This window comes from Microtus ochrogaster, linkage group LG5 (assembly GCF_000317375.1).
Source record: "Microtus ochrogaster isolate Prairie Vole_2 linkage group LG5, MicOch1.0, whole genome shotgun sequence".
In the NCBI taxonomy this organism is placed as follows: domain Eukaryota; kingdom Metazoa; phylum Chordata; class Mammalia; order Rodentia; family Cricetidae; genus Microtus; species Microtus ochrogaster.
In genome coordinates, this window is record NC_022031.1 from 46,749,335 (window position 1) to 46,761,350 (window position 12,016).

The window sequence follows — 12,016 nt, forward strand, 5'->3', positions numbered from 1 at the left end:
ACTGTTTTTATGTCAAGAGTTACTCAACACTTTGCATTTACTAATTAAAGTATTTAGCTGTTATGATACATAGCCTAGCTGCACAGTAAACATGAGAAAAATAATTGGGCCTAAAGGAAAGATAAATCACAGCAGAAAAGCTAAGAAAAAAAAAAAAAAAAAAAAAAAAAAAAAAAAAAAAAAAAAAAAACCTCAGAAGCTCTGAAACCAGAATTGCCGCAGAAGGAATTCCAACTTCAGTTCCATGGAAGAAAAATCTCTGGAGTGGGGGGGATGCAGGATTTCTAAGTGTTTTTATGGATTCTGTTTCGTTTTACTCAATATTGTAACAAACACCTAGAGAATTTTAGGCTGTTCTGACAACACTTGTCATGTCAGAGACTGCTGCAAAATCCTAACACTGGAGTTACATGGAAAGCACCAGAGGTAGACAGGACTAACAGTAAGAAATAGCTGTGGAGACAGTCTTCCGCCTGTATCTTTGATGAAGTGAATTCCAAATGCAGAACAGTGAGTGACGATCATTGTAATCCCAGTGGCTGGCACCGGCCTGGAAGCCCATTTTTAAGAAAATCTGCCTATGAGAGAATGGGCGCAGCTGGACACCTGGGCTCAACTGGGAGGGCTTAGGAAGGAGAATCAAGCCCCAGAATTCCTGCACTCAGTCCTCCAAGGGACCAGTAATCACCCATAAACACTATCTATACTCAGGGACATCTGAGATACAACTCACAGATCACATCAATGGCTGCTCCTTCCAGAGAGAGGGACTCAGGGACAGAAACAGTGGGCAGCTCTGTTTCACTTTCTCTCTGTGGATTCACTTTATAACTGAAGATCGGCACAACGGAAGTTGAACCTGTGATTTCCCACAGTCGGGGAGACACTTACATACTGAGAGGTCCTAATCAGAAGCAGCAGGAGGTAAAGTGGTTTTGCATTTTATCATGGCCTACCCCCATGATGACGGATGTTCAGGATTATAAAGCAAAAATAAACGGGGCGAAACAAACTTGTCAACCGAACGCATTTCTAAAATCTGAAGTGTAGGTGGGTACATTTCGTTTTTGAGGTCTACAGAACCCTAGGCAAGTGACTCAAATCCCCCTGTCTCCACCCTCAGCTACTCTTCCACAGAGGAAAAATCGCTGCACATCACAGAGTTTCCTAGACACTGAATCGCACAACACTTACTAAGTTCTTTGAGCAGAACCTGCCATACAGTAAGCTCTCACAAGCATCAACAATTTCATCTTCCCCTTCTTCTTTCCTTCCTCAACTCTTACTGTCAGCTGTTCCTGGATGCAGAGTTTCCCAGTACTCAAAACAACAACTGCCCTCTCCTCTGTGCTGTGCAGGTAAGCTTATTCTCCCTTTTTTTTTTTCAACAGCTCAAACACTGTAGGCATGCACCCTGCACCTCCCTACGTAACCTTGAGTGTAACGAGCCTTAGGTACAAACACAAGGACCTGGTTACCTCTGCCATAAGCACTGGACCTTCCATAAGCAATGTCTGATGAGATGATTTGACTGTCAATAGTCTGAACTGGGGTCTGTTGGCTTAATTGATGCACTGAGGTACTGACCTCTTATTGACTAAACCAATCCCATACATAATATGGTGCAGTAGTCAATGCCAGTGTGAAGAACTTTTCGCAACAATTTAAAAAAAAATTCAGGGCTGATGAGACGAACAAAGAAGCTGACTGCCAAGTCTCATTACCTGAATCCGACCACCAGGACATGGTGGAAGAAGAGATCTGCCTCCCACAAATTGACCTCTAGTTGATATCCATATGTGTGCCATGTCATGTGAGTGCCATTCACAAATAAAACATAATTTCAAAGTCATTTTTAAATAGATGTTCTGTATACTTGAACAATATCAGCGACCTGCAGCTGATACAAGCTGATGTTCAAGGCACAGACTGATGTAACAGAGTTAAAAATACATGCACATAATTCAAATTCAGCATCAGTCTCAAGCTTGGATTATCTAAATATTTTTGCTCCAGACCTCATCCTATTTTTTTTTCTGCCTGGATATTACAGGATACAGAGATGGAACTGATGGAAATCAGCAGAATGAAATGTTTCAAACTGACAGGCAAAAGATAAGCCATTTGATAGCTACTCCTGGATCTGCTAGATAGTCATGTTTCCCATCCTACCTCATTATTTATAAATAAATTCTTGATAGATTAAAGAGCTGAAGGAAAACTGGAAGTTTAAAACAAATTGGAGAAAATATATTTATGAAGTTGAGGTAAGCCTTCTCTTCTCAGGAGAGTGTGTATGCAAATGAGGTGTAAAATAAACGACAGTCACACAGAAAAAAAAAAGAATTTTAAATATAGAATTTAAATACAAAAATAGGATCCAACCAAAAAGAAGGAAGTGAATTTACATCTTAACAGAAAAAAATCTGTACATCAAATGATATCACAAATGACTTTAAAAAATTAAGTCAAAGACAAGAATAATGGGATTTTTAAAAATTTTAGCATAAGATGGATATGCTAACCAGACAGCAGTTAATATGAACCAGACCCACATGATCAACATAGATAAATCTCAAAAACACAGAGCTTCACAAAAAAGAACAGGGGCAGCCCAGCACACACATTACAGGGGAACACATTCAAGCCCATACTATTCAGTGCTGTTCACAGAATTTAATATGTGCAGCATGATGTTAAGCGGTGGTGGCGCATGCCTTTAATCCCAGCACTAGGGAGGCAGAAGCAGGTGGATCTCTGTGAGTTCGAGGCCAGCCTGGTCTTTAAGAGCTAGTGCCAGGACAGGCTCCAAAGCTACAGAGAAACCTGTCTTGAAAAAACTAAAAAAAAAAACACACACACACAACTTCAGAATGGGGTTGCCTCTGAGGAAGCAGATAGGGTTACACAGGTGACCGGTGGAGAGTGACCCACTGATGATGTTCCTTCCTTTTGTTATTCCTTTTTTTTTTTTACATTTGAAATGTTTGCTAAGCTTCTCTTTAACTCAAAACAAACACAATAAATGGGGCAGGATGAGGGGTGTGGATGAAGGAAGGTAGAATACGTATCAGATCTAAAGAGCAGCTAATTCCATTAAACACAGTTAACCTAAGAAACAAATTAGGCCTTGAAACTTGAGCACAGAATGGCATCCACATCCGCCAGTCACTGTGGCCTCCTGCTTACACTTCCCTGATGAAGGCAAAGTCTGCCACAATACTGCTCCCAAAAGCTCCAGCAATGCACTCAGAGCACTCAGGAATGCACAGCCCAGAATTCCATTGTGTCTTCATGACTGAGAACATCCTCTTGACTATGAATTCAATTAAGTCCCTATTGTCCACTGTAAGAAAGGGATTTCCTTGCGTGGAGTAAAGAAAGGAGTATAGAAAAAAATAAGCTATTTAGTTAAGGGCTGTACTCTCTGTTATTTAGCTTAACGGGAAGGCATGCATTGTTCGATATATTTAGATCATCACTAAATACCATAATATCAGAGACTATTAGCCTTCCAACCTCAAGAATCAGACACCATTCCCACATCGCTGAGACAAAGGCGACCCAGAACCAGAGCCCCAAACTATCTATGACAAGCCTCATTTCAGCCCACTTCACAAAACCTGTGAAGTTCTCAATTATGCTGTCTCAGATAGAGAGAGCCACTACGGGGTTAGGGAGAAACCTGGTACTAGGAAAATCCCAAGAATGAGCCCAGCTAAGACTCCTAGCAACAGTGGAGAGGGTATCCAAACTGGCCTTCCCCTGTAGTCAGATTGGTGACTACCCCAACCATCATCACATGGTCTTGATCCAGTAACTGATGGAACCAGATACAGAGATCCACAACCAAGTACCAGGCCGAGCTCTGGGAATCCATTTGAAGAGAGGGAGGACGGAATACATAAATAAGTGAGATCAAGATCATGATGGGGAAATCTACAGAGACAGTTGAACCAAGCTCATGTTAACTCATTAACTCTAGGCCAATAGCTGTGGAGCCTATAGGAGACTGAACTAAACCCTCCGTATGTATGAGATAATGGGGAAGACTGGACTATCTGAAGGGCTCCTGGCAGTAGGACTAGGATCTATTCCTTATGCATGAGCTAGCTTGTTGGAGCCCATTCCCTATGGTAGGAGATGCTATGGTCAACTTTAATGAAGGAGGAGGGGCTTGGTCCTGCCCCAACTCAATGTACCAGACTTTGTTTACTCCCCATGATAGTCCTTACCCATTGGGAGGAGTGTATAGAAGGTGGGCTAGAGGGGAACAGTAGGGGGACGGGAGGAGGAATGAGAGGGAGAACTGGTTGGAATGTAAATAAATAAGACAAAATAAAAAAATAAAATAAAGGGAAAATTACCCCCTCAATAAAGTTGGTCCTAAAAGTCCACTAGAATGAAAAAACTCCACAGGCATCTCGTCTGCCTTGCCCATGAGTGAACCTCAGTTCCTAAACCAAGTAAATACAAATAGAGAGCAGACAAACAGTAAACAATTGGATTTTGTTGAATGGATATTTCAAAAAGAGATGCCCTGTTTCCCATTGAGCATCAGAACCCTGGCCGGGTACTGTTTATCATGCATCAGAGCGAGTGAGAAAACGCAGACTTACAGAGGGATCAATAAAAGCTTGGGGCACTTAGAGATCACTGCAAAGAAATGCTGAAATACACTCTCCAATCCAAAGGTAGTGGCAGTGGCGGCGGGTGCGCCACTCCCTAATGATAGTCACACCCTAATCTGGGATCCGTGAATACATTACTTAATGGGGCAACACGTGCTTCATGGAGGTAATTTGGCAAATGGTCTCCAAAACAAGGAAATCATCTGGGACTACTTGGATGGGCGGATCTAATGACAGCAGCGCTCAAAAGCACAGAACTTTCTCTGCCTGGAGACAGAGGGACGTGGCAGAAGAGACACAGCCCAGGAGCTCAACAGAGGTGTGTGAAAGGGTGAGAGAGAAAGCGTTGCCTTTAAAAGCAGAGACCCATGCCCATGGCAGAAGGCTGGAAGAGGGACTTCTGGCCTACAACTGTAAAACCCTGAACTCAGCTGGTACCCTAAATGAGCTCACAGCAAACATGTCTTCAGAGTCTCCAAAAAGACACCGAACCCTGCCAACACCTTGAAATCCGTCTAGATGTACTCCCAAGGTACCCAGACTTCGGCCCTTCAGGACTGTGAGCTAATAAATACAGGCAGGTTAAGCTCCTGTGTGTACGGCAATTTATCACAGAAGCAGAAGGAAAAACAAAGCCAATGCAGCAGCAGGGACCCTGACAACTGAAGCAAGTATACTGTTCTGGCCAACTCTGCTGTTCCAATACCATTGCTCTCTCCTACAGCAGAAAGGAAAGTGGAGGCTGTAGTGGGGAGGCAGACAGACTCCCACATGCTCCCATTCTGTCTCTGGGGAAAGTGCAGGAAGGGACATCAAGGAAAAGTTCAGAGAAGGTGAAGGAAGTTCACCTGCTATGCTAGCCCACATGGACAGCCAAATCCACCTGGACACTCAGCATTGGTAGTATGTTCATGACCTCCATGAGTTCACCGTAGACACAGAGGGCCATGCATCTATCTGTCTCTGCCTTCACTGGAAAGCCACCCTTTTGAGAATCTCAACTAAGCAGGGTACCCAGAACAATTCTGACAATAAGACATACTCAATAAATACTGTTCGCTAAATGAGTAAGTCTGGAGGTTGGAGCTTGGTTGGTGCGTTTTGTTTCGGGATTTTGGCAGTATCTGGACCAACAATGTCATTGTTCATTGACAAATTCTTCAGGATTTGTTTATTCTACCTCTGAGTCCTAACACTGATCCTTAGGAGGAAACAGATGGATTCCAAGTTGAAACCCAAGCTGTGAAGGGGCAGATGGTGAGGTCGTGGGGTCATTCTATTGGGAAGGTAGTTCCGACACTCTAAGAAACGGGGGATTGGACTGGGCTGTAAACACCAGAGGTGTTCAAGAAGTAAACTGAAGGGAAAGTGAATGGATGGACACCAGAATCAATTTCTGTGCCTTCCAAAGTAGCTCATAATCCTAAATTTGAAGGACAAATGCTTACCTCTGTATCTTATAATGATGCAAAGCAGCCCCCAAGCACAATTCCACAACATACCTTTCACGCCATTTGTAATAACCTTGACCCTCTATGTCTCACAAAGATTGCTATGTAGCGCTGTTGCCTGGAGCACTCGCAAATGTCTCCAACACAGAAATACATCCTACTTGAGATTATAGGGACAGAAGCTATAACCAGTGCAATCACAACCACCGAAGCAAGCACCTGGTTAGGTTTTAAAACCCTGAAACAGAATTAATTCCATCAGGAGTTAAGGAAACATTAAGCTGGTGACAACCACTGGCATGTGTGCACACCACAGCTGCACCTAGAAGAAACCCACAGTCTGGTTACCACCTCTGCCTCAGGCAACAGCTTGAGAGCTAAGGTTAAGACATGTCCAAGAACTTCTTCAGAGTTCAGAGAGTCTACTCTGAGCTAATTCTAAAGCCCATTCCAAGGCATGACGGAGGCTCAGGATCCTGATGGAAACTGAGCATCTTAGGACCCCCGAGGAGTGCCCAGTTCTCCATAATAAAATCCAGCTTCACAGAGTTCAATGTGATCACTCGTCATCTGAGTAGAACAAAGAATATGTCTTTTCAGAGAACCGATAGACACAACAGCTCTCTCTGGGGAACAAAAGCAGACTGCTGGGTGTTGCAGAGTATCATTGGAGGCATTTCTCGAGAGATCTCAAGAAACTCACAAATAGATTTATTCTAGAATCTCTACAGACAAAACCATGATGATCAACACACCCAGGCTTACTTGCATTCCTTGGTTCTGGTTTGTTTTGTGAGTGTGTCTTCCTAATATAATTTTGTTATTGGATGAGCTAATTAATTTTATGTGGTCTTACCCAATTCCAATGCTTCGCTACCTAGCCACAATCTCTCCCTTCTGCTGGTTTTAAAAACACTAGTAAGTATCCATTTCCTATTAATCATTTCAAGACTTTTTAAAAGGCATGTGCATGCGTGTGTGTGCGTGCATGTGCTTGTGTGTGTGTGTATGTGTGCGTGTGTGTGTGTGTGTGTGTGCGCGCGCATGCGTGCGTGCGTGTGTATGTGTGTGTGTGTATCTTTCTTTGAATGGACTCTTCCTCAGGAACACAGTATTAAAAAATGTGAGAGACAGGTCTTCTCTAGTTGAAACAGGCACAAGAGACCACGGGTCTGGACTCAGCCACACCCAGAGCATTCTTCTCCAACTTACCCCTTGGGAAATGGACTGAAATTTGAAAGAACATTCAGAATACAACTGGGCTAAATTCTATCACCAAGTCCCAGCCAGCCCCACGTTTCTACAAAAACAAATCATGTTGTCCAGGAAAGACAGCACACTCCCCAGGCCTCGGAGCTTGAAGCCTCTGCACAGGGCACGTCCACTCACCATGACCGGCTTCAGGATGTCCATGTTGTAGCGCAGCACTCCTTCCGCGGCATCTAGCTTCTCCCTCGGTAAACCACAAAGGGCAGACACTTCCGGGCCACCCAGCCGAATGATTTTTTCTAGACTTGATCCATTACACAGACTGGCCAAATGTAACTGGTAGCCTTGCAAAAATACCTGGAAGGGTTTCGCGTAAGGAGAGAAGAGAAAGAAGGATGAGGATGAAAGTCGGGGGCTGGAAGCCTTTGGGGGAACATCACGTCAGCACAACTTGGGTGATGGTAAGCAGCGTACCGCCGCTGCCGTGGTCACCCCACAGGTTAGGTCTGTTTACTGAACCCTGGGATAAATCCAGACATGATCTGACACACGCTTCAAAACTACACGCATGACTCAGTATCTGAACACTGTTGTCCCTCTAACATAGGGAAATCCTTAAGTCTTTTTTGCAATGTGACTGGAATATATGATTCAGTTCATGGAAACTCAGAGTCTAAACCCCTGGAACCATTAAAGCCATCCTAACTATTCAGGAATTTATAACATTGGAAATTTGGTTCAATCATAGAAAATATATATATATATATATATACTGTAAATCTGTATAGATATTCAACAAATGCATAGAACCATGTTCAAGGAATGCCAGGATTGGAAATATTTTGTTTTACTTGCCCCCATAAACAAATATGGAAAAGCAGGCCTCTACCAAGTCTCCAGCAGGCCAGTTCTAAGTTATTCATACTTGTTTTCTTGACAGTAAACTCACCAGGGAACCTCTTTTTGGTCTTGCATTTTGACCTGGTTAGCCTTTCTAGGTATACATCTGAGCCTTACTATCCAGCAGACAGAAATCTCTGTCGTAAGATGGCGCTGTCTTTGTTTACGGGGTTCATATTTGTATCCACAGCACTAGAACGGCCTTTGTTGTACGGATGAACGCATGATTCAGGCTCTTTACAACATTACCACCCCTCTACCCGTTTAATGAATGCATCCACCCTGGTCTCAGGGCAATGTGAGAGACGAACCCGAAGTCTCTCAACGCCCATGCAGTTTTGGAAGCACTGCTGAGTATCTGACCCTCCATGGTGTCCACTCCATTTCCACTTCTGCCCGATACTCAAGTGCCCTTCAGGTTTACTCCTGTCTTTTGTTCTCGTCACCATGCTGCGATGAAGAACCCTGACAACACCGAAACTCTAATTACCATGCAAAGACCTGCCCGGGATGCCTCTTATTTTAAACCGATGGCATGTAACAGATATGAAATTGGCAGGGGGCAATGGAAATTATGCTAAACGCAACTATTTCAAAAGCCTGCTGTCTCTGGCCTACCTCCCAGCCACACAATTGGTAAACACAAGGCATATTTTCCTAGTTTCCTAAGAGCACGCAGTAAGCACATTTTTCTAATTTTAAAAATTCTCAGCCGTGTGAAGCAAAGATCTCTTCAAGCACAAACACCCCACTACTTCTGCTTACTGCAAAGTCAAGCCAGCATAGAGGCGTAAGGCCATGTATGGGGTCAATTCTCCTTTCTGCCAGAGAATACAGTTTAAAAAAAAAAAAAGGCTTTGATTTTATTATAGTCACGCACACTGCCCAGGAGCTGTATGAGAATAAATGATACCCGGAAAGTCTCCTAGGAACCTAAAATGAAAATTCCATGTAAACACTAATATTACACTTCAAATTTTAATAGACTTCTCTTTACATGTCTTCCCTATCTTTAAGACAAAGCATAGGGTGTTTGGTTTAATCTTTTGTGACAGATTCCAGTTCAAGAATCTGGCTCTTATTCCAGAATTAAGTTTTGAGGTTTTTTAGTTGTTGCTTTTTTTTAAAGAAAGAAAAAAAGTTTAATTCACCCTAACATAAAATATAAGCCCCTTAGGCGGAAGTCATCACAAAGCCAAAGGACAGACACAAAATCAGGTCCATTTCAACACTGGCCCCGATGCTGGGCGACACATTCCACTCTCTGTAGGGTGTGTCCATGACAACTGGAGCGGAGAGTACCAACAGAGGTGAAAACACACCTGTGCTCGAACTACTTCCTTCACAGCTGCTTCTTTATTTATTTCCAAGCCCTCCAACCATGGAACAGTGATCGGGCCCACGGACTGAGCAGAAGGCGGCGGCTTACCTTCTGGAGACTGACATCAGCCCGCAGCAGGCTGTCCACAGTCGGCTTTGGGAGGGACAGGTTCTGATGAAGGAATCCAGAGAAGGTCTCATTGTCCACCAGGAAATCCTGGAGCTTCAAATCTATCGAGAAATGGAGTTTTGTTTATTTTAATAACTCTAAAAAGGCTCAACCACTATGGGGCAGGAGGAGAAGAATAGAATATTGATTGCTTCATTGTAAACGGATGGGTGACCACAGGCTTCTGGCTCCCCTACGCCGAGGAGCGAGTTGCAGGAGCTTTGTCTCGCTGGGAAAGACAGGAAAGGATTACTTTCCGATGTCATGTTGAGCCACACGCAGTGTGTGTTCCCACACTCCAACAGCCTAACGGTGTTGTCACACACATGGTCTTCCCTTGTTTCCCACGGAGAAACCAAACCTTTAAAATGATCTCATCCATCCTACCTAAGATTTGTGACATGAGCCCTGCTGTTCCTGACTCCCCAGTGCTCTGTCATGTGGCTAAAACTGAAAATAGCAAAGGCCTTATTTCCACAAGCCACAGGGGCTAATCTCCTGCATCAGCCGGTAATGGTTCTCTAACTCTCTGTGGATCGGAATCGCCTGATGGCTTGCTTCAGGTAGACTGCTGGACACAGCCCCGGAGCATGTGATTCAGGCCGCTTGTGATACAGCCGAAGCATCTGCACATATAGCAAGCTCTTAGGTGGTGCTGATGCTGCCGGTATGGGGACCACACTTTCAAGAATCACCGGGGTAACCTCTGATGCATATCCAGGTGCTTTTACAGACGTAGCCATGGGATACAGTGCTGTAAAGCCCCAAGGTCAAACACAGAGGGAAATATGTAAACTTATCTTTAAAAAACGACCCTTCACTAAATGCACTGACTTCTAAGGGCTCTACGCTGACTCCAATTAAGCAATTAGCTCACCAAGTGCATCCAGGAGAGGCTTCAGCCCAGCGTCACAAAGTAGAAAAGGCACTGATCAAGAATTCGGAATGTTAGTCTCTGGTGAGGGGCTACGTATGATGGTGCCGTTTGAATATTTCTTTTTTTATTTTTTTTTTTAAATATGGGACGCTTCACGAATTTGCGTGTCCTCCTTGCTCAGTGGCCAAGCTAATCTTCTCTGTATCGTTCCAGTTTTAGTATATGTGCTGCCAAAGCGAGCACCCATTTGAATATTCCTAACATATTTCTGAGCCTCAGGTACTTTGGCTCTGAAGCAAAGGAATTCTGAGTGAAGCTGGGTGGGATCCTCTCACTCTGCCACACCGTCATTTTCCTGCCTTACTTTATCGACTCTTGCTTCTTTTTTCTTTCCACTCTAAACTTCTAATAACCCGAATTCTTTTTTTTTTTTTTTTTTTTTTTTTTAACAGAAACAACAAAAACCAATCATGTCTGCGACCAAGGACAGGCAGTATTTGCAGAATGGTGACCCACAGGCAAACACACAATCTGACCACTAGAGGGCAAACTTTACAAATCACTTACCGGAAGAATTAAGTTTTGTTTCCTCTAAAAACAAAACTACAGGGTGCACTGATAAGGACAGTTTATCCTGGGATCTAAAAGGGTCTCCCTACACAGAAACAAGCAGTCGAAGCAGGCTCTCAATAGATCGCCATGATCCAGGCATCTTCTGCCTTGAGCAATGTTTGGTGATTTTGAACTCAGGAAGCTCCAGAAAGAAGAGAGGGAGAAGTGGTTCTACTCAAAGCCTGTGCACCTTGCTCCCCAGAGGCTCCTAGGTCTGTTAGTCCTCCTCCTTAAAATCAGCATCCCAGCAAGCTGTCACCTGTCCGCTGTTCTATCACAGAAGACCCCACACTGGTACCACTGAATGCAATTCTGAGGTTGCCAAGCCTCAGAGTCCTAAATCTCACTTGTGGGGCATGCAAAAACTCCAGTCTCTGGGTCTCAATCCCTTCAGATTCTAAACCAGTAGTTCTAAGGGAGATCACCCACAAATCTTCATTTTAATAAGCTACCTTAAGAGTTTCAATATAGGGGGCCTGGGAGCCATATATTATGACATGTTATTTTACTTAAATATTGCATGCATTAAACTCTGCATACAGAACGTCTTTTATCTTGGTGTTTCAAATATCTACAACAAGGCCTGTTGTCAATGTCAGCTGAATAAGTGCTAGAGAAGATTACCAGAAAGATTCCAGAAGGATCTTTCAGTTTAGTGGGTCCAGGAAGAAACTAATGCTGTCAGGACCATTCCTAGAACACAGCCCAGGAGTAAGAACCCTGACCACTAGAACTGTCTTCCCAAACACAAGAAGATCTCAACACCCCAGCATTCCCATGATAGACAGAAGGGAAGGAGGAAGGAAGGGAGAGAAGGAGAAAGGAAGGGAGGGAAGAAGGGAGGGAG

General features: G+C 43.8%; 1 protein-coding gene and 1 non-coding gene across 3 annotated transcripts in view; both read right to left on the bottom strand.

Moving 5' to 3' along the window:
* Positions 1–12,016, bottom strand: part of Abca1 (ATP binding cassette subfamily A member 1) — a 117,325-nt gene that overhangs the window by 54,651 nt on the left and 50,658 nt on the right. For both annotated transcript variants that reach the window (XM_026786592.1, XM_005362190.3), the window contains exons 6-7: positions 9,621–9,742; positions 7,472–7,648 (exon numbers count right to left, since the gene is read on the bottom strand). In XM_026786592.1, the coding sequence (XP_026642393.1) occupies positions 7,472–7,648; positions 9,621–9,742 (299 nt within the window). The remainder of the gene's footprint in view (positions 1–7,471; positions 7,649–9,620; positions 9,743–12,016) is intronic.
* Positions 10,694–10,800, bottom strand: LOC113457770. The gene has a single exon (XR_003378267.1). It is a non-coding gene; the product is annotated as a U6 spliceosomal RNA (small nuclear RNA).